Source organism: Cyanistes caeruleus, chromosome 2 (genome assembly GCF_971803275.1).
Source record: "Cyanistes caeruleus chromosome 2, bCyaCae1.hap1.1, whole genome shotgun sequence".
Classification (NCBI taxonomy): domain Eukaryota; kingdom Metazoa; phylum Chordata; class Aves; order Passeriformes; family Paridae; genus Cyanistes; species Cyanistes caeruleus.
The window spans coordinates 941,767-968,083 of NC_141702.1; the positions used below are offsets into that span (position 1 = coordinate 941,767).

The window sequence follows — 26,317 nt, forward strand, 5'->3', positions numbered from 1 at the left end:
TGAATAACGGCCGCTGCCCCTTTGCTTTTTCACTCACCACTCTGCCTCACTCTGTGTCCTTGGCACGAGTTTCAGCAGAAAACAGGGCCTAGCGACATTTCTATTGCCATTCATTTGTTATGCTGGACTTCCCCAGAAAGTCTGGGGAAGCTTTCCCAAAGCTTTACAATGTTCAATCCGTGGTTCCAAGACCACGCTAGCAAGGCTAGCAATGTGCTAGCAAGGCTAACAAGGCCTGCTGTATATACTTTACTCCCAATTTAGGTAAAAGGAGAATCCATACCTTGACAATGAGTTTTTCTTCTAGTGAAAGATATCCTCACATTTCTTTGGTGCCTTTTTCTATTTCGAAAGGATATTTATCAAGGGGAATCTGGATTATTGGTCAGCTATTCATGCCGGTTTTGGTCAGCTCTTCACACTGTCTTTGGAGGCTCTTCCAGCTCACCATATTTTTATACATCCTGTTAGGCTGTTATGTCTCCCCTTGCTTACCTGGCTGGCTGGCTGTGTCCTCACATCAGGGTCATCAGGTGATATGCGCAGTCATGGGTTGGAGACGGAAATCATAATGTGAGTACTGTCTTGATCATCACACAAACAACGTGTTTCGTTGTTTGTAACCTCCTTAGATAGTCGGTTCAAAACTCCCGGATCTAGACAATTGATTGGCCAAGGCCTTAGCACCGCCCAGCTCCGTGACCAGTGCTGTGTCTGCTTTCTGGATTGAACATCACTGGCTGAGGTCCGTACTTGGGTCTGAATCCAACCCATCCCTGCCCCATCCAGGGATTTGTTTTATTTCTAGACTGGTTGAATTTGGGGGACTGATATGGCCAAATTTATTTGGCAGTTTTGAGCTAGCTGCCTCGGGGACACCAGTCCAGGCCTGAGGCCATCCCCCCTTGCTGCACTGGGTCCTCTCCACTGCACCCAGCTGTGGCACTGGGTCCCCCCCAAACACTCCAGGAGCTGCACTGGGACATTCCCCACTCAGCCCAGGAGGTGACACCATGGCCAGGGTCAACTCCACTCCCAGTCTGGCTCCAGGAGCCACCCAAATCCCCTCCCAGCCCAGGTGTCCCCAGTCCCTGGCACTCAGCCCTTGCAGCACACGCACACATGGCCCAGCTCTGGCTCCTGTCACTGGCTCTGGGTCAGCTGGACCAGGGCAGGGCTTGGCAGAGTTTGGGCCCCTTCCCCTTCTGTCCTGCTCGTTCACAGCTGAGCAGCTCCAGAGCACAGACCCTTGCTGGGATCAACCTTCTCAGCCCTCCCTGTGTGTGACAGGCCAGCCCTGCTTCCCAGCGCTGCCTCCCTTGGCACCTGCCACTGACATTGGTTGCCCTGGGTGTTGTGGTTTGGGGCTTCCTGCCCTCTCTGCTGTCCCTGCAGACAGTGAAGCTGCTCCTGGAGCAGAGGCCCTGAATGGAGCAGAGCCTCTGCTGCCACACCCCAGCTCCCAGACCCTCACCCAGTGTTTGCCAGGCAGCAGGCTCAGCACAAAAGAAACAGGCACCAACTTAAGGAAGAGATGTCATTTACTGTAGTGCAAAACTGCCAGGAATCACAAAAGGATGAGCTCAGCAAGGCACATCATCATTACTACAAAAGATTGCATACAGTGAGATGACACACATTACATCTCCAGTTACCCCAAGACTTTACCATCCTCCAGCTCCACACATCAGCTGGGGAGCCCCTGTCACAGTGAAGGAACAGAGAGCCCCTCTCGGTAACTGGGAATTACTGTGGGGTGTCCACCTGCAGGTAACGAGGCTTCCAACTGCACTGTGAGAGGGTCCTGTTCTTATATTGTTCAATAACCAAGCTGACATCACTTCTAGTGCAGGAACATCTCCTTTCTTTTTCCTCTTGGGTTCCTCCCAAAGCCTGGCCGGGGCTAAAGCAGGAACCAAGGGAGTTGTCTTTGATCCAACAACCCCAAACAAGGACAGATGTCAGATTTCATGGATCTTGTCCCATTTGTAAATATGGAGAGATAAATGCACGTTTCACTAATGAGCACATTCATAGATCATATTGTTAATGATGCTTCATTAATGAGCAGATACATTTATCATATGGCTAATAATGCTTCCCTAATGAGGGGATACACATCACTTTTGGTGGAAAGGTTCACCCACTGGGAAACTTTGGCTCAGGGCCGAACGTTCAGGCCTAAGGCAGGGCCCGTCGTTCAGGCCTCAGTAATTCACGCAGTGCCACCCCCTGTCCCCTGCCTGTCTCGAGTCACCCCCAGCTGTGGCTGCCCTGAACACAAAGGGGACACAGAGCAGGGAGGTCCAAATCAACTCCTTTATTAGCAGAGCCTGCAGGGCATGAGGCTGAAGCAGCCCTTCAGCCAGCTCTCCAGCAGGGCTTGGCCCTCGCATTGCCAGCGGGGCTGCAGCACCTGCACAGCAAAAGCCTCCACGCCTGCCTGGGCCAGAGCCAGCTGGTGCCACCTTCTCCAGAGCACGGCTCCAGTGCCACCAGCCTGCCTGGACAGCACCAGCACTGCCCCAAGGGCTGCTGTGGAAGGTGCTGGCAGGCAGGATTCTCCACATGGGGCATTCCCAAGGCTTTTGTTCAGCAGTGAGGCCAAGGGCAGGAGCAGCTCCTTGCAGGCCTGAGGGCTGCAGGGAAGGGCAGCAGCCCCAGGCACCTGAGCAGGAGCAGCTGCCCTGGACAGAGACACAGCACCTCCAAGACTGGGAGTGAAAGCACTGCCTGAGCCCCAGGGCCATCGTGTCCCTGCTTTCCTGAGCCCAGAGGCACAACGGCTCCTGCTGGGAGAAGGGCCTCAGTTGATCCAGGAGGCTGCAGTGAGGGAGGGAAGGATGACACCCAAAATCCAAGCAGCCCAACTTGCAGCCAGCGTGGAGCTGACCTCAGGTCCTGCAGCCCTTTCTCTGAGCAGGACACCGCCTTGCTGAAGGAAAACAGCCTTGGGGGCACTGTCTCTTCCTGTGTCACAGCACCTGATCCAAGGGGTGCTCAGGCTCACGCTTGGCCATGAGGCCGATCGCCACAAGGAGGGGCTTTGGTTTGGCTCTAGGACAAAGCAGAGGGAAATGTCTATGGCAAGAAGGCAAGAGGATTCTGGCTTTCTCGTCAAGCAAGGGAGTTCCTGAGCAACGGCCACAGTAACGCGACTTATTTCACCAAACTTGGGAGCAGTTGGATACCATTGTCTTCAGTGGGCTTGAGAACATCATCATTGTAACTGAATTTGTGGAGAGCCTGCTGCAAAGTTCTCCTGAACTGCAAAGCCCTTGTGGTTCTTCCTTCCCATGGATGTGGCCTAATGCCTGTCCAGCTCGGCCAATGCTTCCTGCTTGGAAATTCTCTGCCATGCCTCAGGGATTTCTCCTTTGCCCTGAAATTTACCATTGTACAAAGCTTCCAGCTGTGTCCTAAAATGAGACACACACCATTTCCAGTACGCCTGCATGGATGAATCAGGAAGAATATTCCAATTGGAAAAAGGAGGTCCAGCATCACGGTATGTCTTGCAGGGGATCCATTCATTGTCACCAACTCTGAATAAGACATCGCTTGCAACAAGGCTGGAACAAATATCAATGACCAGCTCGTCTGTCTTATAATACTGACCTCCCACCAAAGCTTCTGGGCGATGGAAGACCAGCTGATGGTCTCCATCATGTCTCTGCATGGTGCTTGTGCAGACAGCCCCACAAAAGGGACACTGCTCCCAGCACCCCGAAAACTGCTCCACCAGGATGGTGTGAGGCTGTGTTGCAAACGAGTTCATATCAGCACCAGCAAATTCTTTCCTGAGCCTGTCCCTCAGGTCATCCAGAGCTTCTGCCATGGCACTGCTCAGGAACTCAGTATCTTTGACCTCTTGGTGCTCGATGCCTTTCAAGTCACTTCTGGGCAAGTTGATCACTTCTGTCAGTTCCCTGCAAAATTCATCCAGCCAAAGAGAGACTTTGCCCTCTCCGTCTTTTCTGTCTTTGACAATTTGGGTTGATAAAGAAACAGCTGACAGGATGTTTCGATAGAGAAGATTAAGGGAGCAATCTAAAAAGTTCTCCAGACTCCCACTCTTACCTAAACAGTAATTCTGAACTTGTATCTCAATGTATTTCTGAAAAAATTCTTTTGGAAAATTAAGGTATTGTACGAAATACTCAAAATTTTCTTGTTCTGCCAGGTATCTCAGGATGCAAACTTCCAGATTGGCTCTGTTGCCCCTGAAATCTGGGAATTTGCCCTGCATGTCCTCAGCGATGGCTTTAGACGTCCTCTCATAGACCGCACGGCGAAGAGCTGCTTCAATCTTGTCACAAAGGAAAACAGCAAAAGTTGTGATTGAAGTGGCTCCTTGGCAGGACATCTGGAAACATTGGAAGAACTCTTCTCTCTTACTGCTCAGGTACACAACTGGGTCATTTGCCTTTTGGAATGCTTCGTGCATGGCTTTAAACCTTTCCCCTGCCATTTTGCACAGATACAGAGACAAAGCTATGCTGTACTCTCTGTTAAAAGTACATTTGGCATGGCTGGGGACGGAGTTCACACCGTTCTGTACTTCATTGAGTATTTCATGGATAAAATTTCGACTGTAATCCCGTTTCTCCTGTTCCTTCTTATCAATGTTTGCCTTCACACACGCTATGATGTTGTCTGTGATGTGCTGCAAGGTGATCACATCAGCATCAGAAATCTTCTTAGTGAAGAAATAAAAATATTTTCTTTTCATCACATGTTTCTCTAAGTCGAAAGAAAATCCACTGCCTTTGGGAAATGACCTGATCCGTGCATGGAAACCTGGCTCCTTAAAGTGCTCCAGAAGAACTTCTTCAATCTCTGCATCGATATTCACCCGTTCCTGAGGACGAGCGGCACTGGAGACTTCGGCAATCCACTTGTTCCAGACAAGAGTGAAGTTGTCTCTCAGTTCTCTCTCACTCAGGCTCTTCCCTTTCAGAGTCACAGCCAGCTCCCTACTCCTTCTCAGGAGCTCATCTTCATATTCCAACTTCCTTGCATCCAGTTTCCTCTGCTCCTTCTGTAGCTCTATAAGACTCTCACATTTCTTCTTCGTTTCATGGAGAAGAGTCTCTTTTAGTTCTTTCAGCTTCAGCTCTGTGCCTGATTTCCACTGGATCAGTGTCTCATGGTCTTTGTCTTCACTGAAATACTTCTCCACTTCTTTCTCAATGCCATCAATTGTCTTTTGCACCAGCTCTTCAAGGTCTTTTCTGGTGACATTCTGCAAGTCCCCATTCCGAATTCGGTTGTCCAGTCTCATCTGTATGTCTAAGATGTGACTCCTCAGCTTCCACGTCCACCGACTAAAGGCACTTTCCAGTTTCCTGTACACAGCAATCTCCAGGGAATTCTTGAAGCTGAAAACAAAGTTTTCATTCAGCAAAGCATTCCAGAGGTCACCAATACGATCCTTCAGGCTCGAGAGCCTCAAAATGCTGTGCTGTGACTGCTTCTTGGCAGCCTGGAGGATTTTGCTCTTTAGTTGCTGGACGTTCTGGCTGTAGGTGGGGTTGGGTGGTGCCATTGGGGGGTTTCCTTCCCACAGGTGAGCAAAGTAGTGAATGTGGGTGTTCACATCAAAGCCAATGACATCACTGAAGGACAAGATGTCACAGAATTCCTGCTGGGCAGCTATCACGGTCATTTCATCCAGCTTTTCTTGCAAACGCCTTTGGCCTTCCATGTTCTGCTCCTTGGCAGTTGCTTCTCCCACATTTTGGTGGACAAAGAGGCAGCTGGGGGAAAGATTGACTTTCTTCATCCTCAGGAAAGCCTGCACAGCGATCTGGAGAACATCTTGCATTTCCGATGGGTTCTCTCCAAACACATTGATCACAGTCATGTTGCCAACACCAATGACAAAGGTGGCCAACTCATTGTCATGGTTCAGGGACTGTTTATTGGCTATCTCAATAGCACGGAGCCCCTCGGTGTCAACCACCAGCACAAAATCAAAGCCCAAGTCTTGCTGCAGCTCCTCGCCCACTGGGATGAGCTGCATGAAGGCTCCGCGGGTGCATCTCCCCGCGCTGACGCTGAACTGCAGACCAAACATGGCATTCAGCAGGGTGGACTTGCCTGTGCTCTGGATGCCCAGCACGGAGAGCACAAACACTCGTTTGTCCCCCAGCCTCTCCATTAAGCTGTCAAAGATGGCTCCCACCCAGCGCAAGGGCAGGTAAGAAGCGTCCCCATCCATCAGCTCCACAGGGTAACCCAAAACCATCAGTTCTGCTGCAATTTCCGGCAGTTTGGCAAAATTGCTATTATTTGTCTCCATTAATTGCAGAGCTTCATAAATCTGCCCTACCTCTCTCAGAAGGTGCTCCAGGCCAATGGATGAATTGTTAATTTCATCAGAGATGGAATCCAGCTGATTCACCAACTCAGCATTCACACTGCTTTTTTCCTGGTTTTTCTTTCCTGTCGAGATTTCAGACCATAACTCATGATAGTCTCTTCTCAGTTTTTCAAGGCGACCACAGGACAGCTCATCCATGAAGACCTTCATCCACTGCAGGAAATATTTCTTGGTATCTGCTGGTTGGCCCTTGAGAAAGCCAAGGAATGATTCCATCAGTGGGTTGAGGGGGAAAGCTTGCTCAAGTTGCTTTCTTCTTAGTGATTTCTTTTCTTTTTCAATTTGGCTGCGATGATGCTCAATGCTCTTGTTCCCCTTCTCCTGCAAGCGAGTGAGTTCTTTGTCCTTTTTGCACCACTGGTACCACAGTTCTCCTTGAAGCGGCAGCAGCTGGGATTTGATCTCTGATAGCTTCTCTTTCTTCAGAAGCTCCACCAGCTCCTTTGCCTTTGCTTTGGCTGCCACACACCCGGGTTGATCTGCATCCACTATGAATCCGTGCTGGCGAGATTTGCCCACGCAGGCATCCAGGCTGAAACATGTATTAGATCCTGCCAGGAGATTCCCAATTGTTTTGCTCAGCTGGATCACCAGTTCTGCTTCGTTTCTGTTCCTGATCCCAATTTTTATTTTTGTACTTGATCGTCCAGGTGCAACTTTCTCTTTTTCTGTGAGAAGACAAACCAAAGGCCTTTGTGACTGCCACAGGTCCTGCAGAAGCTTTTTCCCCCTGCTGTCCATGTGCTCCGAATCGGACACCAGAGCCACGTTGACAGCAGATATCTCCTGCAGGAACTGCAGCTGTGCTTTGTGATCCCTGGCATCTCCATGCAGGTTGCAGAAAGCCACGCAGCGCTCAAAGGTGTCATCGGGGCTTCCACGGGGGCAGTACCAAGCGATCTCCACCACCCCTTCCATCAGCAAACGCTCCCTGGTGCTGCCTCTGCAGTGGCGGTGGAAGAAAGTGTCGTGTTTGCGTTTGCTCAGCAGAGCATTCAGGAGCTGAGATTTGGAAGAGGAGGCCGAGCTGCCAATGCGGATGAAGGACACGATGGGTGTCTGTGTCTGAAAGATGAGTTTGTTGTTGTAACTCTTTGTTTGGGCCTGCTCTCCTGACTTCTCAACCTCTTTCCAGCTCCTGTGGATTTGGCTGAGGGTGTAGAGTGGGAACTCGATGCGTGAAGTGCACGGGTTGGGCACCAGCAGAGGCAGCGCCAGTTGGCAGAAGGCCAGCTTGGTTGCAAGGGTTTGTCTCAGGAAGTCATCAGCGCAGTGGAAAATGGCCATCTGCAGGTCCATGGGGTGCACATGGCTGTCCCTGCTCACACATTCAGGGGCTGTTTCGTCCAAATCATCAAGAAAGTTATCAAAGGAATCTGACAGTTCATCCTCTTCTTTTGTAGTTAGTGGCACAGATGCAAGGCCAGGGATGCTCTCATCCCAGCAAGTCAGGTACCTCACCTGGTAATCCACAGTTAACAGCTTTTGCAGGAAGTAACCTGGCAGTTCCGTGTCCTGGCTGGGCTGGCTGTCCTGCAGACATGTCCTGCAGATGTTGTGGAAATCTCCCATCCCCATTCTTCTTGGATAGTGACTTTCCAGTCCCAGGCGCTTGAGCAGCTGGAGGAACTCCTGCTTTGGAATGGCTTCATTTGCTTTGGATTGGCTGCTGTCTGAGGTGGATTGAGACTGGCTAGGGAGTTCAGATGTTGAAAAAGTGCCTTTCAGGTCTCTGATTATGTTCTGCAACCTCTCTTCATTCCCGTTGCCATCCAAGCACCCACTGATCAAGGAATGCAAGTCCTGTTCCAGCCTCTCCCAGTCTTCACCTCCACTATGCTTTTGGAGCAGATTCTTTATCCGTGTGGACCACAAGCCTTTCATGTGATCTTCCATGAAAATTAAACGCTCCCTCTTCTGCTCAGGGGACAGCCCTTGACTTTCTGGTGTCACTGTCAGACCCTTCAGCAGAAGAGAGGCCTCAGCTCTGTCAGCATGCTGCTCCTTCAGGTTCATGTACTCCTTGTGCGCCGCTTCCATTTCCTTGGCCATGTACTCAATTTCCGGGTGTCCAAGGAGGTGCTGAAAAGTGCTGCTTTCCACCTGGTACCCTGTGCTGCTCACAATCAAGAGCACCAACAGTTCCATGTCCTTCTGAGCCTTTTCCTGGAGACACTGGAGTAATGAATAAATGGCGAGGCTGCTGGTCTGGGTCGCTTCTCGCTTTGCATCATGAATGGCGGAAGCAGAGCTTCCTGGTGCGTAGGAGACAGCATGGATGTGCTCCTTCATTTGCTGCAGTGTTTTGATGAGGTCTTCAAGCTCAGAGACTTTGGGAGATTTGGGAAGTGGGTGTTCAGTCTGGAAGATCCATTGCATAATGAAGGAAGCCTCAGGGAAGTCCTTGACAGAGTAGATATGTGGAGTCAGGAGGCTTTTCAATATTACCTTGATAAATCTGGTGTTTTCTGGAGGTGACTCCTGGCAACTCCGCACGGTGTTCACCAGGAAGTCCTGCAGGGCTTTGTCTGACAGGCACACATTGATCCACACACTGGGGTTCCTGGTTTTTGCATTCAGATCATCTTTTAGCTCCATCAGCATGAGAAGCTTCCTTTCATCCGCTGGGATCTTCCAGGCTTTCAGAGTCCTGATGAATTCTCTGGCCTCTTGCACTGCACTGCCCAGTTCCTCTCCAAAAATGCTGCCAACACTCAGATTCGTCAGCGCTTTGTACGCAGCCCTGAGGGCTCTGCTCATCTGACCCACAGACTTAAAATCCCACCTGTGATTGTACAGGATGACATCCCACACTGGGATCAGCTCAAACCCACGGTCGATAACGCACCACGTTGTGTTATCAGACACGAGCCCCGTTCTCCACTGAGGAAGAGAAGCTGTGTCTGGTGGGCCCCCTGTGTTGACCACGTAGAGCTGAATCGCTGTATGGGAACCCTCTCCGGCTCTTCCCAGGACAGAAGCCTTTGAGCTGGATTTAGAAACATCCAGGGCCCCCGCAGCACTTGCCAGGAAGCCACCCCAGCTGGCCCTGACAAAGCTGTTCAGAGCTTCAGACGTTTGTCGCTTCATCTCTTCCCTCTGCTCCTCTCGGAATCCCTCCGTAGACGCCTTCCACCAGAATATCCCCCCAAAGTGGAGGGGACCCTGGTTTACGTGGGACCCAAACCTGCTGAAGAACCTCTCACACATGCTATTCAGCAAGGTGGGGTTGTCTTCTTCCTGAGTGGAGCTCAAAAGCTGCTCCATGTCTTGCAGCTCCCTCAGAGCCGCATCCGAGAGGCAAAGCTGATGCCTTTGGAAGTAGCAGGAGGCCAGAGGGAGGTACTGGTACCTGGTGCTGCAAAAGTAGCTCTGCTCAGAGCGGGACTGGTGGGTGTCCTGTGACCACAAGGAGCTGCTGCCATCTACACCTGCTCCCAGATTAATTCCCCAGAACTTGAATTTGGCAGAAACACTCATGCTGAACCCCAGCTGCTCCATGGACTTGGTGAAAGAGGATTCTGCTGCAGAGGAGGAGAAGTCCTTCCTCTCAAGGAGCGATCCTTGCTCTGGACCAGCAAGCTGGAATCCTTCAGGAACCCTAAGGAGCTGATCTCGCTTTGCCAGCGCATCTCCAGGTCTGCTGGTTCTGTAGATGCCCTGCAGGGCCAGTCCCCCTGATGCCCGCCTCAGCACCTCCGCGTCAGGGATGTTCTCTCTCTTGCCTGCTGACAACTCCTGCTGCTCCAGCTGCTTCTGGATGCTCTCCAGCATATCCGCCAAGGGTTCCTTTGGTGCTGGCCAGAACTCTTTGGGAATCTCCATGGCTTGCCACACAGTCTCTGCTTTCTCCCTCAGAGCATCCTGGCTGTGGCTGCGGCTGTTGAGCATTTCTGTCAGATCATTCAGGGCTTCTTTGGCCAATTCTTGTTTCTCCTTTCTCTTCTCCAAGTGCTCCTTCTGCACATCTTTACTGGTTCTTTTGTCATCTCTTATTTTCAGGAGTTTCTGGAGTGCCTTCTTCTCCCAGGGGTGCCTTACCTCACACTCCAGCTTGAGGTAGTCTTCGTACACCAGATGTTGCAGGGCTTCTCTGCACTCAATTCCCAGGATCTGCGACACTTTGGGCAGCCAGTATCCAGCATCCAGCCCTTCATCCTGAAATGCCTTTGCCAGGAGCTTTGCCTTTGTATCCCCCTCCTGTGTGCCCTCCTGCGAAGCCATGGCTGTGGAGGAAGAAAAGAGACTTTCCCTAAGGTGCAGGCAGAGGCCCCAGCCTCTGGCAGAGGCTCTGCAGCAGCTGCGGCCCTGGGGATTGCTCCCACCCGGCTGCTGGAGCCAGGCCTGGGATGGCACAAGAGCCAGGGTCCCCTTCCCAGCACACTGGATGTGCCTGTGGCTTTCCTTTGTGCAGGATCAACCCTGAAGCTCAGTCTTTATCCCAGAGACAAGGCAGACAGAGACACAAACACAGAGATACACAGAGACACACACAGAAATAGACACACAGGCACAAAGACACAAACACAGATACAGAGACACAAACACAGACACAGAGACACACAGACACAGAGACACACACACACTCACAAGCACACAGAGAGACACATAGAGACGAAAACACAAACACACACACAGAAACAGACACACGCACAGGCATACACACAGAGACACTCTCAGACACAGACACAGGCAGACACACAGACTCTCACACACACAGGTACACCCGGATTCACTCAGCCACACAACCTGCCCTGGACAAGCTGCTGCCTTCACCATTGCCCACATCCTCCCACCAGAACCCCTCATGACACAAGAGCAAGGAGCACTCCAGGCTCCCTCAAGCACTGGCACAGCCCCTCTGCCCATCCGACACCCCTGCCTGCATCCTGCGCCCTCTGCCCAGTCCCACGGCTGCCCTGCTCGCTGTCTGGCCCAGCCTGCTGCTCCCAGCAACCGGAGGCAGCGCTCACACACTCCCCCCAGGGCACCCCACACTCCCCAGACACACTCCCCAACTCCTCACATGCCCCAACGCCCGGCACGGCCACACGGGCTCTGAGGTGTGTTCCTGCTCCAGCTGCCAGTGCAGCTCCTCCTCACCCCACTCATGCTTCTTCCCAGGAGCTGCTTCCCTGCACACTCGGGACCCACCCCAAATCAGGGGGAAAATCCACCTTGTCCCTGCCCACAGCTGTGCCTGGGGTATCCTGGTGGCCCTTCAAGGGGGACTGGAGATTTTGGGAGCCAACTTGGACAGGTGCCCTCCGCGATCTCTTGCTCATTACCACAGAGGGTCTCTCCAGCCCAGCGCCCATTGGTAGCCATCTCACCCACATGGCCACTGAACTTAAAATCTCTGGTGACAGTAGGAAAAGTGCCAGAAAACCTTCAACCCTGGCCTTGAGGGGAGCAGGCTTCAGGCTGCTCAGGGGTGAATTACAGAGGGCCCCTGGGAAATGGCTCTGAAAGGTGCTGGGGTCCTGTCTTGGGGATGGTTCGTACCCAGAGCCAGTTCAGTTTTGGTTTGTGTCTGGAGCTGTCACTGTAGCCCCCCGACTCAGGAATATGACGAAGGGTGAAGGGTGGCCCAGGACTCTGGGTGGGGCTGGGGCCAGGGGCTGCTCTTCCTTCCATCAGGGGTGATCAACACAGGGGCCATGCGGCACAGTGGGTCTGTCATGAGCTCCTGTTGCCTTTTGGTTTTTTCCTTCTTCTCCCCTCTTGGTTTTTTCTTGCTTCAGCACCATTGTAATAAAGAATTGGGTAAATAAAAATTCGGAATAAGAAGTTTAAATAAAGTATGTATAATTATAACTAAATGTAAGTATGGAATAAGGAATTCTCCTCCCGGTCGAGATAGAATTCCTTTTCCAAAAACCACGAATTGCAAAAGAACCCCCCCAGATAACAGGTTTCAGCAGACTCATCAACTCGGAGGAAAAGACAGGACACAGGCCATCACAGAAACAAAAGAACCAGCCTAAAAGTCTACCTCCAGAGAAAGGCAACGCCCGGCCGATTTCGGCCGGAGACCATCAAGCAAGACAAAAGGGGACGAGCCCCAGGAAGATGGTCGTTGCCAGAATCGAACACCACACCTGCCAAACCCATACTACAGAAACTCAATCAAGAAAGACAAAGAAGAGACTACTCCTCTGAGATATCCATCGACACCAGCCCGGATCTCTCAATCCCGCTGTGATGAAATATGTTAAAATACATACAGACTCACTTTACATTTGAGGAGACTCTGCCCGGATACTTACTGACTCAATGTTCTAGGCCAGGAAATCCATTCACCCGACAATCAGGGACATTTGGTGAATGGAAACTGGTTGGAATTCTAGCCTGGGGACATAAAATCCCTATAAAAACCCAGGCCATGGGACCCTCAGACGTGGATTTGGGAGCACCTATACCTTGCGTATAGACCCTGTCCACCCAGCGCTGCGCTGTCCATTTATTGTGGTTTTTTTCCTCACTGTTTGTTGCTTTATTAATTTATAATAAATTAATCTTTGTTAATCTTTAATTTGCCGTTGCATTTATAACAGATTGGTGCCGTGACTCGGATCGGAAGAAACTGTGGGAGAATCTCGCTGTCCAGGGGGGTACCCCCGCTGATTTCAGCGGCCTGGGGAGCAGAGACCCTCCGCAGTTCGCTCCGATTGCCGAACCAAATTTAGGCTGAGGAAAAACCATAATAAAGAGGAACGGATCCAGAGAGCTCGGGAAGGCAGGAGCCTTCGGGAAAGCCGCGGCTTGGTAGCTCATAAAAAGTCATACGTGCACGAAGACGCCCTCGCAGGAAAATTGCTGTAAGTACTGTGAGGTTGAGCGGGTGATCGGGCGAGTTTGTGAGAGACGTGACCTGGTCACGAAGCGAGTGTGGACTTCAAGGCCGCGTTTCCATCCTCCCGCGAGGGAATTGGCCGGCCGCGAAGGAAGCGATTCTGTGTGAAAGTGTCTCTCTTTCCTTACTCGTAAAGCCTGAGGCTAAAGGGAGTCTCAGGGGACCGATCAAAGGGGGCTGAGAGAGGAAGGGACGTCCAGTCGAGCTCTGGAACTGGTAAACTCTCTCAGCCAAAAGATTTAGAAAGTCGGAACATCGAGAAAACCCCGGTACAGCTAATCGAGAGGTAAGTATTGGTGCGATCTAGGACTTTCAGACGAAGAAAAAGACGAACACAACGCAGAGCAGGTAAGAATCGTAAGAAAATGGGACAGAGAAAAAGTAAAACGCAGAAACTAGATAACGAGAAAAGTCCATCAGAAGAATCAAAGCAAATGCTAGACATCCCACCAGAGAGTCCTTTAGGGTGGATGTTGAGAAATTGGGAAATTTGTCCCGAGAGACGAGAAAAATCAAAGGCAAAAATGATTTACTACTGTGCCGAGATCTGGGGAGGACAAGAATTGAGAAAATGTCTCACTTGGCCAGTATTGGGAACATTTGATAAATGGACGTGCAGGGAATTACTCGCACACGTAGAGAAAAAGGTCTCGCCAGACGGCGAGGAGAAAGAGTATGCCAAACTCTGGTTAAATACCAGAGTGCGGCTGTTTCCAGTGAAACAGAAAAATGAACATAAGACAGAGACCTGGGAACCCCTGGATCACTTACCCCCTCCGTACCGCGGGCCAGTAGAGCCTCCGGTGATGGACCAAGTAGTACCATCAGCACCCGAGGGTTCCATGGGGCAACTAGCAGAGGCACGCTCCCCTCAACCACCGGGAGTAGTGCCAGAAACCCTCACTACCCCCCCACCTGCAGAAAACCCAGCCACCGCACCCTCTTTGGAGTCGGTGTTGACGCAAGGATGGGGCTTACCCCCTCCACAAATCCCGGTCCGGCCACCACAGCTGGGACCACCGAAAGTATCCGAAGGGAACCCTCTGAGTCACTTAGCTGCGGCAGACATCCCGCCAGCAATGAGGGGAAACCCTCCCGCAAACTCCAGTTCCCCTCCTGCAAGCAGGACTCGGTGGAAATCAAAAATAGGGAATGGAGAATGGGGAGAGACAGAAAATGGGCATCGAATGTTCCCTCTCAGGGAAGTGCCAACCGCCCCCGGAGTAATTGGATTTGTAAACGTGCCCCTTAACTCAGGGGATGTACGAGCGTTCAAAAAAGAAATGGGGCGACTGCTAGATGACCCATTTGGAGTGGCCGAAAGATTAGACGATTTTCTAGGGAGTAGTATTTACACCTACGAAGATCTCATGGCCATCCTGAGATCCCTGTTTAGCCAGGAAGAGAGAGAGATGATTAAACAGGCGGGCATCAGGGATTGGGAAAGGCGGCACCCGCAGGGAACACCCGGTGACCAAAAGTGGCCGAGCGTAAGCCCGAGTTGGAGTGCCCAGACCGAAGAAGGGAGAAGAAGCATGATGGATTTGAGGAATATCATCGTGCAAGGAATAAGAGAGGCGGTCCCCAGAGGACAGAACATTAGCAAAGTATTTGGGGAATGTCAGGGAAAAGAGGAATCCCCTACCGAATGGGTAGAAAGGCTGCGGAGAAGTCTGCAAATTTATTCCGGGACTGATCCCAGTTCTCCGGTGGGGGAGGTCCTGCTGAAAACGCAGTTTGTGGCTAAATCATGGGAGGACATTAGGAAGAAATTGGAGAAAATTGATGGATGGCAGGAGAAGAGTCTCCAAGAGCTTCTAAGGGAAGCTCAGAAGGTTTATATGAGGAGAGAAGACGAAAAACAGAAACTTCAAGCCAAAATATTAGTGGCTGCAGTAAAAGAAGTTCAAAAACACGAACAGAAACAGGGAAAGCCGATACCTAAAAAACAAAAAGGATCCCAAAAGGAGGAAACTCCTCCTCGAAAGGATCCTCCTGAGTGCTTCTACTGTAAGAAAGTAGGACACATAAAAAAGGATTGCAGGAAACGAATAAAAGATGAACAAATATTTAAAGAAGATTAGGGGGGTCTTGGGCTCTTCCAAATGGGGACAGTAACAGCAAAGGAGCCCTTGATAAAATTGAAGGTAGGTCCCCACCGCCAGGAAATGAGTTTCCTGGTTGATACCGGGGCTGAGAGAAGCACCCTGCAGAAATTGCCTATAGGGTGTGAAACGAGTAAAGAAAAAGTAATTGTAATTGGCGCAAAAGGAGATCCATTCAAAGTCTCGGTAATCAAGGAGGTGGAAATCGAGTCAGAAAATAAGATATGTTTAAGAAATTTGTTGCTTGTAGAAGAAGCCGACTACAACCTATTGGGAAGAGATATGATTATAGCTTTAAGAATAAATATCATTGTGAAAAATTCAGAATTAGTAGTGAAGGTGTTGCATTTAACTTCAAAAGATGAAAAGGAAATTGACCCCCGAGTATGGCACTCAAAGGGGGAAGTGGGAAAATTAGATATTGCTCCCATCAAAATTGAAATTGAGAATCCAGAGAATCCGATAAGGATCCGACAATACCCCATCCCCGCCGAAGGGAGGAAGGGTTTGAAATTAATAATTGACGAGCTGCTTAAAGGAGGCACGCTCGAGCCCTGCATGTCCCCACATAACACCCCCATCCTGGCAGTAAAGAAAGCCGATGGGAACTTCCGATTGGTTCAGGACTTGAGAGCTGTAAATGCTAGAACCCGAACCAGGTTTCCGGTAGTAGCAAATCCTTACACTTTACTAAACAGACTCTCACCAGAGGATGTATGGTATAGTGTAATTGATTTAAAAGATGCTTTCTGGACATGTCCTCTAGATGAAGGGAGTAGGGATTTTTTCGCTTTCCAGTGGGAGGACCCAGATACCAATCGAAATCAGCAATTGCGGTGGACGGTCCTTCCACAAGGATTCGTTGAATCTCCGAACTTGTTCGGACAAGCCTTAGAGCAGCTACTCACCCAATTCACTCCAGAGGAAGGGACAAAACTGTTACAATATGTAGACGATTTGCTAATCGCCGGGATCACGGAAGAGCAGGTGAAGAAATGTACCATTTCCCTGCTGAATTTTCTGGGACAAAAGGGGTTGAAAGTGTCTAAATCCAAGCTGCAATTCACTGAGCCCGAAGTAAAATATCTTGGACATTGGATATCACAAGGGAAAAAGAAATTAGATCCCGAGAGGGTGATGGGAATCCTTGAACTTCCTGCCCCACAAACCAAGAGACAAATTAGGCAAGTTTTAGGGCTCATGGGATATTGCAGACAGTGGATTGAGGGATACAGTGAAAAGGTGAAATTTCTGTATGAAAGGTTAAATACAGATCGATTAAAATGGACAGGGCAAGACGAAATTAAATTTCAAGAACTAAAGAATGCCCTTGTCACTGCTCCAGTTTTAACATTACCAGACATCAGAAAAGAGTTTCAACTGTTTGTCGACATAAGTGGACAAACAGCACAAGGAGTTTTAACCCAGGAATGGGCAGAAAAGAAGAAACCTATAGGGTTTTTGTCCAAAATCCTAGATCCAGTCAGTCGGGGCTGGCCCACGTGTCTGCAAGCAATTGTGGCAGTAGCACTGTTGGTTGGGGAAGCCAAAAAGGTAACGTTTGGAGCTCCCCTGATAGTTTATACTCCACATGATGTAAGAAATATCTTACAACAAAAAGCGGAGAAATGGTTGACCGATTCAAGGCTTCTGAAATATGAAGCCATGTTAATCAGTTCGCCAGGATTGGAATTAAGGACAACCTCTGCACAAAACCCTGCGCAATTTTTGTACGGGGAACCAACGGGAAAGCTACTACATAATTGTATTGAAACAGTGGAATTACAAACTAAAGTAAGACCCGATCTGGAGGATCAGGAATTGGAAGGAGGAGAAAAATGGTTTATCGATGGTTCCTCGAGAATGATGGAGGGAAAACGTAAATCGGGTTATGCCATCATAAATGGTATAACAGGACAGACTGTAGAATCGGGTCCCCTAAAAGCAAATTAGTCAGCACAGGCTTGTGAACTTTTTGCTCTCCTAAAAGCCCTCAAAGGCTTGAAGGGAAAAAGGGGAACCATCTATACCGATTCAAGATATGCATTTGGGATAGTACATACCTTCGGGAAAATTTGGGAAGAAAGGGGTCTGATCAACACTAAAGGAAAAGGATTGGTACATGAGGAAATAATTAGACAAATTTTAGAAGCAGTCAGGGAGCCACTGGAGATATCTGTGGTTCATGTAAAAGGACACCAGACCGGACGACAATTCCATACAAGGGGAAACAATTTAGCAGATAAAGAGGCGAAAAGAGCGGCATTGTTAACCGTAAGTATTTCTGAGCTAGTCCCAAGGGAACCCCCAGAGGTTTCAGTGCTTCCTTCAGAAAAGGAGCAGGAAGACTTCAAAAAGGTAGGGGGACATTTCAAAGAGGGTAAATGGTGGTTACCTGACGGGAGGGAGTTGGTCCCGAAGGGAATAGCAAAAGGGATACTCAAAAGACTACATGCACAAACCCATTGGGGAACCAGGGCATTGGCTGAACAATTTTTAAAATTCTTCGGGTGTAAGGGAATCTTCGAGCTTGCAAAACAAGAGGTACAGGGATGTGTGATATGCCAAAAGGTAAACAGAGCGAATTTTCGGCAAACCAATTGGGGAGGTCGGCCAATCTCATATCGACCATTCGAAAGAATCCAAGTGGATTTCACGGAATTACCGAAAATTGGCAGAAATAAATATTTATTAGTTATAGTAGATAAATTGACACATTGGGTAGAGGCCTTTCCCAGAGCTAAGGCCACGGCTCAAACAGTGTCTAAAATTCTACTGGAGGAAATAATTCCTAGGTATGGTATTGTAGACCATATTGATTCGGATCAGGGTACACATTTCACCTCGAAAATTATCAAACAGTTGTCCGATGCGTTAGGGATCAGATGGCAATATCATACTCCTTGGCACCCTCAGAGCTCGGGGCAAGTGGAAAGAATGAATCAGACATTGAAGTCACAAATATCCAAATTGACAATTGAAACAAAAATGTCCTGGGTCAAATGTCTCCCCTTGGCATTGTTGAATATAAGAACCATGCCGAACTCAGAAACAGGACTATCCCCCTTTGAAATGTTGTATGGAATGCCGTACAAGCATGGTATGCCGGTTGAACATCCTCAAACAGAGGATGTTCAACTCCAACCTTATCTCATTTCTATAAATAAAAACTTACAGGAGTTAAGGAGAAGAGGATTGATTCCTCAAAGCAGCACGTTGGGATTTCCGATCCACCAAATTCAACCAGGGGACAAGGTACTGATCAAAGTGTGGAAAGAGCAACCCCTCAGTCCCCACTGGGAAGGACCATTCCTCGTCCTCCTGACTACAGACACCGCGGTTCGCACAGCTGAAAAGGGCTGGACACACTCTTCCCGAGTGAAGAAAGTTTCGGTTCGCGACTCCCCCGAGTGGAAAATTGTAACCCCTCCGGGAGATTTGAAAATCAGGCTTCAGCGGAACAACCAATGAGCAACGAAGACAGGATAAGTTGCACCAATTTTGAATGTTATTGTTTTCCTTTTGTACATTTTAAGTGTGCATATTGTAAACAAACGTGGGTGACTCATTGTTTGGGAGGGCAAAAACCGAAAGGGTTGTGTGCCGCGTGTTACAAAGAGGAATTAGAACAGACCAACCTTTTTCTAGCACTTGCTACCCGGGTGGGTATCTTGGAACTCGACTCTCCTGAGTGGTTCCGATTTTTTCAAAAAGGATTACGAGGCCATTTGGACTGTAAAGCGGAACCTCTAATAATAGAGTGCCGCCGGAACGTAAAAGTACCGTGCAGGAGCGGCACGATCAAGGCATCTCGGTGGGCAACCTTTAAAAGGAGGTTTGCCATCAGAACGTCAAGGGCCCCTGAAGACAGTCCTTGCTGCCGAGAAGATGGTTATCCCCGCCGTATGTTCCTATACGGGCGGAGGGAATGGCAGAGGGATGCGATTGTGGGGAATCCTGACGATCCTGAACCTAGCCATGTGCTGGACCGAGAGAACGGGCCCCGAGGCGCCTCCGGGGACAACCTCCCTGGGGAAGTGTGAGCAGTGCCCAACTGTCTCGCGAACCGAGCCATAGATTGCCTGCCCTCCGGAGTTGCACGCAGGAGAATGTTGGGCAAACGGTACCCAAATGGACCTGTGTAAGCTGGAAGGAAAAATTTGGTGCTCCACCCCGGGGATAGGTACTGGAAAAAGGCAACCCCATAACACAGGGGAAAAAGAGGTCCAAGCGACCCACCTACGAAATAAGAGAGATATAGGAGGGGTTTCCCCAATCTCGGTCTGCGGGCAGTGTAATAAAACTGTCTGGATTGGAGGAAAGAAACAGTCAACGTTCATTGCGTACCACAGAGTCAACCCCTTGTGTTACAATAAAGCAAACTTAAAATATTGTGCCATGGGGGGGAAATTGTACTGGGAAGGGAAGAACCTGAAACATGAAACAAAAGTGTCATTCAGTAATGAACCGATAGTTTTAGATTTACTGAAAAATGACGATGATAGAGTGTGTCTGCAGTTTGATCAGGTGATCTGTTTCGCAAAAGACGAGGATGGTTCAGACCCCGAAAATAAAATAAAACAATTAACTCTTGAACTAAAAAGGCAGGAAATGGAAAATAAGAAAAAAAGACTCGAACAGGAGAGGTTAAACTCTCTCAGTGAACAATACGAACAACTAGAAAAACAATACGATAATTGGAAGCTACCTAGCCCTAATCAGAATCTATTCATAGATCTGATGCAGGAAATAGCTACCGAATTGGGATTGACTAACTGTTGGATATGTGGTGGCCTGAAATCAGCCGAAAGATGGCCATGGAAGGGAGAAGGATTAACCCCAGAACAATTACTTAAGTGGACAGGATTAAAATTATCCAAAACAACCCGGCGACCAGAGGGGTGGGTAATTGACAAGAGGATCATTGGAACTTTTTGTGTCAGTCGGGAAGGAAGGGAATTCACCGAGCTAGTTGGTTACACCCCGTGTGTAAAAACTCTCTCGGTAAATTCAGATAAAAAGACAAAAATTTGGCAGCCGGAATCACCCGAGGGCTATTGGAGCCAATCTCGGGAAAATAATTGCGAATGGATAGATCTAATTGGTCTATGTTGGAACAAACAGGACGGGGCAAATCCCTTCCATGCCTTTCTTGGCCTGAGGGAATATTGGGAGGACCCGGCAAAACTTAACAGAGATTGGAAGGCACCGGATGGGATTTACTGGATATGCGGGAAAAAAGCATACAGTGAATTGCCCAGAAATTGGAAAGGGTCATGCACACTCGGAATAATTCGGCCTTTCTTCTTTACACTACCTAAAGATGAAAGCAGGTCTTTAGGTGCTCCCCTCTTTGAAACCCTAGCCCGACAAAAGAGGGAATTGAAACGAGAACTACCAATAGCCGGAGGTAACCACCAGTGGAAGGGGGAGGAATGGCCCGCCGAAAGAATCATACAATATTATGGACCGGCAACATGGGCAAATGATGGCAGCTGGGGATACAGGACCCCAATCTACCTCCTTAATCGGCTCATTCGGTTACAGGCTGTGGTAGAAGTTGTTTCAAATCACACTTCAGAAGCCCTGGAACTCCTAGCAAAACAACATTCTCAGATGAGAGCTTTTGTCTACCAAAACAGACTCGCTCTCGACTATTTGCTAGCTGAGGAGGGAGGAGTGTGTGGCAGATATAACGAGTCAGAGTGTTGCATGGAGATAGATGACTTCGGAGAAACTATAAAGGGTCTAGCCGCTGAAATAAAGAAAGTAGCCCATGTACCCGTCCAGAAGTGGAATTCGATTCTCCAAGCCTCTTGGTGGGATCAAATTTTTGGGCAAGGGGCATGGTGGAAAAAGCTAGTATTCTTTATAGGATGTTCTATTGCCGGAGTCATCTTCCTACCCTGCCTGATTCCTTGTCTGATCAGACTGATACATTCTGTCGTTCAAGGAATGCAGATTGCCTCTCTCCCAATAGACCCAGAAAAGGCACAGGGAAACACTACCCTTCTTTCAAAAATCATGAAGTTAGAGGAAGAAAAAGAGAATAAAAATGCGGTTAAGGCATTAAGGGAATTTGAAAATAAACATATGTTGTCCACAGAAAATATAGAAGAATTAGACCAAAGGGAAAACGACATTATTTAACCTGATATTCCTCTGAAAAAGTATGAAAACACGAATTTTTAATGTGTTCAAATTATTAGGTGGGGGACTGTAATAAAGAATTGGGTAAATAAAAATTCGGAATAAGAAGTTTAAATAAAGTATGTATAATTATAACTAAATGTAAGTATGGAATAAGGAATTCTCCTCCCGGTCGAGATAGAATTCCTTTTCCAAAAACCACGAATTGCAAAAGAACCCCCCCAGATAACAGGTTTCAGCAGACTCATCAACTCGGAGGAAAAGACAGGACACAGGCCATCACAGAAACAAAAGAACCAGCCTAAAAGTCTACCTCCAGAGAAAGGCAACGCCCGGCCGATTTCGGCCGGAGACCATCAAGCAAGACAAAAGGGGACGAGCCCCAGGAAGATGGTCGTTGCCAGAATCGAACACCACACCTGCCAAACCCATACTACAGAAACTCAATCAAGAAAGACAAAGAAGAGACTACTCCTCTGAGATATCCATCGACACCAGCCCGGATCTCTCAATCCCGCTGTGATGAAATATGTTAAAATACATACAGACTCACTTTACATTTGAGGAGACTCTGCCCGGATACTTACTGACTCAATGTTCTAGGCCAGGAAATCCATTCACCCGACAATCAGGGACATTTGGTGAATGGAAACTGGTTGGAATTCTAGCCTGGGGACATAAAATCCCTATAAAAACCCAGGCCATGGGACCCTCAGACGTGGATTTGGGAGCACCTATACCTTGCGTATAGACCCTGTCCACCCAGCGCTGCGCTGTCCATTTATTGTGGTTTTTTTCCTCACTGTTTGTTGCTTTATTAATTTATAATAAATTAATCTTTGTTAATCTTTAATTTGCCGTTGCATTTATAACAACCATGACCAGGGCTTGCCAGCTTGCTTCTCTGCTCCTCTGCTGCTTGGGAGCCCGGAGCCGCTGCGAGCTGGGCTGAGAGCTGGGAGCACCCCCAGCCCCAGCAGGCCCGGCCTCAGGCCCGGCCATCGCCGGTGAGGCGCGCAAAGGAGCGATTCCCCCGGCCAGCCCCCGCTGCTCCGGCTGTTCTGCTACCCTTGGATTCGCCGGCCCGGGCCTGCAGCGGCATTGAGAGCGGCTGCTCCCCGCGGGCTGTGCAGGGGAAGCCAACTCTCCTCTGCGCGGCGCCCCAGCCGCCATTGGCAGCGGAGAGGCGGCCGAGCCCGCGCCACAGCGCCCCCTGCAGCCGCGGGGGAATCATCGCACCCGCCCGGCCCGGCCGGGAGCCACCAGCGCCCCTCAACATTCACCCATGGGGGAGCTCAAGGACGGCCAGGTAATCTGAGCTTTCTGGATTTCAGTAAAGCTTTCAATCCTTCTTCTCTCAGGACCCTGGCGTGTCCCTTCCAACTCAGGCCATTCCATCATTCCATGATTCTCACCCTAACTGACCTGGCCCTTTCACAAGATATCTGCCTTTCAGCCTTTGGGGTTCTTGACACTGTCGCACAATCCTGAAAACTCTCCCAGTCTCAGTTCACTTGGATACTGGAGAGATTTATTTCTTGTAAAAAATCTTTCTGACCATTCAGCTTCTGTCCCACCAAGGCCACAATTCCCTTACCAGCACAGGTATTGATCTCAGGGGCTTGGACTTGGGGGTAGATCCAAGGGTCCCTGCAGCCTTCCAGAGCCTTGAGGGGCAGCTTTCCCTGGGGAGTTCCTGCCAATTTGGGCAATCTGTGCAAGGTCTGTGGGCTCTGATTCCCCTCACCCACCTCTCAGCAGATGCTCCCCTTGCTCCCAGCCTTGGCTTCCCAGCAGACACCGGCAGCCGAGGGCCCCAGCTCAGGGGACACAGCACAGCACAGCGGCAGGCCTGGGGCACACGGTGGGGTGTGGAGAAGGTGATGGGAAGCCCTGGAGAACGCAGGAGGAATCAGGAAGGAAAGGCCTGAAATCCTAGAGGAGAAGAGCAGACAGTCAGGAGAAGGCAAGCCATGAGCACAGAGGATTCATTCCAGGGAGCACTGGAGGCCAACCCTTCTCCTCCACTGGACACTGCCCAGGCAGCAAAGACTCCTCAGGGCTCTTGTGGGGAGGTGAGCAGAGCAGGCTTTCACCTGGGACCTACATCCATGCTCCCCCACCAGAAGGAAGCTGGAGCAAAGCCCCTGAAGCTCAACAAGGCCAAGTGCAGGTGCTGCCCCTGGGTGCAGGCAATTCCAGGCACAGACACGAGCTGGGAAGAGAATGGATTGAGAGCAGCCCTGAGGAGAAGGACTGGTGGGCGCTGCTGGGTGAGAGGCTGTCCAGGGAACATCTGTGCTCTCAGGCAGCACACAAGCTGTGGAGGGGGCAGAGCCAGGGGAACAGCACTGACAGTGGGGCAGCACGGGCCCCGTCCCACCACTGCCCACATCACGCACCTGCTGCTGGGGGGAAGCTCAGGATCCCAAATAGGGGGGAGAAGCAGCGCTGGGCTTGGGTCCCACCAAGCACTGAGCGCCCAGCAGGAGCCCATGCACTCCCACCAGCAGGATGGGGACACGATGGAGAAGGCAGAAGCAGGAAAAGCATCTGGCTCGAGATAAGGGCAGTTCAGCAGCAGAGGAAAGCTTGGCCTGCAGGCAAAGCACAGGAGAAACTTTAGACACCAATTGTTTGCTTTGGGCACATGTCCAGCTGCTCCCTGCGCAGCAGAGCCTCAGTGCAGGACAGTTGCTCAGGAAGGGAGCTGATGCCTCAGGGTCACTGCTGCAGCTCGTCCACTCGGGCCACTTGTCCCAGCCCTGTCCCCTCCCAAATTCTCTCCCACCAGAGCGATGCCAGCGCTGGTTCAGTCTCAGGAGCCAGAGGCTGCCCTGGACAACAATAACTCCAGCCCTGAAGCCGCCCCCAGGCACCCTTGGCAGTCCCTGCACGTTTTCCCATTGCTGCAGGAATAGGAAAAAGGCCCATGCGACTGTGTCCGTGCCCACAGAGAGGCACTGAGCACATTCAGGACAGAACTCGGGATCGAGCTCCTCCGTGGAAGCAAACGAGGGAAGCAGCAAGGCTGGCAGCAGGAGCGGCCATGGGAATGCGTGCAGCCGTTTCACAGCACAGCCCCCGAGAGTGTTTTCCCCAGCCGTGTCCCAGGGAAAGAAAGGGGCTCTGGGAACAGCGCTCCCTTGGTGGGGCTGGCCCAGAGCCCAGAGCGCTCTGCGCGGTGACGCTCCGACTGGAAGAGAGGAGAATGCCACCCGGCCTGCATGGGGAGCAAAAGGAAGAACTGAGCCCCTGCGCTTGGGGACAGGGCAGGAGGAGCCGTGCCTGCCGCTCATCCCCACGGAGCTGCCCAGCGGCCGAAGGAGCGGCTCGGGGCCAGCACTGCCCCCGGCATCAGTGCCACGGCTCCTGCCCTCCGGGGGGCACAGCAGCCATCCGGCGCCACCTCTGAGCCCGGCCCCCTCGCAGCTCAGCCCCGCAGCGCACACGGCTCCCCCGAGCCCCCCAAAGCGGCTGCAGCAGCGGCGGCTTCCTGCAGCCCCCGGAGGAGCGGACACCGCCCGCCCGCTGCCCTCCCAGCGCTCTTCCCCTGCCCTGCCATCTCCCCGGCCGTGCCAAAACACCGCAACAGGAGCCACGAGAGCAACAAGATCCCGCTCCCCGCTGCTCCCGGCCGCACAGCTCCTCCCCAGGGCCCTACCTTCTCTCCTTCTCCCTCCGAGCCCCGCAGCTCCCGGGATGCCAGAAGCCGAACCCAGCCCCACTTTAAGGAGCCCCGGCTCTCCGGTGGGTGCGGCTTCCTCTTCTAGAGGCAGTGGGGCAATTCCAGGAAATCAGGCTTCTGACAAGTGTGAAAACGAAACCACTCTTTTGGAGTCCGATTATTTGAGTTCGAGCCCGATTTCCGCACCAGCCGTGGTTTGAGCTGCTTCTCAGAGAACTCTCAGCTCTTTGCACAGACCTTTTGACTGCTGTGCTGGTACCTGGAGGGCAGGTGAGGCTCTCAGCCCTTCCTGGGGCTGGTGCTCCATCAGGAAAAGGAGCAGGGGGTGCACAGCACCACTCTCAGGGATGAATTTATGCAGAAATTCATCCTCCATAACTTTCTCTCCTGTTGCATCATCTATCAGTTTGCTTCAGCAGTGATAAAAGTGCAGTGACTGTGGTGGTGCGTTCCCCCACTTCCCTCCTTTCCAGGCTGCAGTGTGAGCTCAGAAAATGCCTCTTAGGCCCTGGAAACAGCACCTAGGCTCAGCTCTTCCTGAGCTTGTCAGAAACACTCTCTGCTCCCAGGGGCTGCTAACAAGCTCCTGCTTTTCTTAGGACCCGCCTTGGAAATATTCCTCTGGCCTGAATGGCAAAGCATCCCTGTTCTCACCCTTTCAGAGAAAATGCCGACCCAGACTCTGGCCAGGTGAAACACTCTCATGCCTGAAGCCTGCTCCCTTGCAGTCCAAAATGAGACCCTTCTGAGCTGTCCCAAAACCACGGTGGGCTGGGACCAGCCCGCTCCCAGCCCCACAGCTCATCCCCATGGCCCCTCCTTCTCCCTCCATGCCCCACAGCTCCCAGGCTGGGAGAAGTCCAGCATAGCCCCCCCAGCCCCAGCTCTTTCAGAGGGAGATGCTTCCTCTTTTCGGGGGGCCGTGGGGCAGCAACTGCTCTTTTCTTGTAAGTCATATGTTTTCCTGCAGCAGTGTGAAAGTGAAGCTGCTGCTGCCTGGTTCGGGCTGAAAAAGCTTTTTGGGTGAGAGGTGGAACTTGAGGATGTTCGAGGTCTTTTCCAACCTTAATGATTCTATGCTTGCATGAAAGGCAGCAGGAGCTGGGCAGAGCCTGGGGCTCCTGCCTGGAGAC

At 50.7% G+C, this 26,317-nt stretch overlaps 1 protein-coding gene across 3 annotated transcripts; it reads right to left on the minus strand.

The window, feature by feature from the left end:
- Positions 1 to 1,523: 1,523 nt before the first annotated feature.
- Positions 1,524 to 25,732, minus strand: LOC111945724 (interferon-induced very large GTPase 1-like). Of its 3 annotated transcripts, XM_086875341.1 has the most exons (4): positions 25,161 to 25,287; positions 23,899 to 24,093; positions 23,248 to 23,431; positions 1,524 to 10,611 (listed from the first exon to the last, which is right to left on the minus strand). In XM_086875341.1, the coding sequence occupies exon 4, from the start codon at positions 10,607 to 10,609 to the stop codon at positions 3,308 to 3,310; it is 7,302 nt and encodes a 2,433-aa protein (XP_086731467.1). In that variant the 5' UTR covers positions 10,610 to 10,611; positions 23,248 to 23,431; positions 23,899 to 24,093; positions 25,161 to 25,287; the 3' UTR covers positions 1,524 to 3,307. The 3 variants fall into 3 exon arrangements, with proteins under 3 accessions (XP_086731467.1, XP_086731466.1, XP_086731468.1); XM_086875340.1 differs by lacking the exon at positions 23,899 to 24,093 and having other exon boundaries at positions 25,161 to 25,604; XM_086875342.1 differs by lacking the exons at positions 23,248 to 23,431; positions 23,899 to 24,093 and having other exon boundaries at positions 25,161 to 25,732.
- Positions 25,733 to 26,317: the final 585 nt, after the last annotated feature.

Bases quoted from the DNA above. Each gene is read 5' to 3' on its own strand.
- LOC111945724 (XM_086875342.1), bottom strand. From the start codon at position 10,609: ATGGCTTCGCAGGAGGGCACACAGGAGGGGGATACAAAGGCAAAGCTC.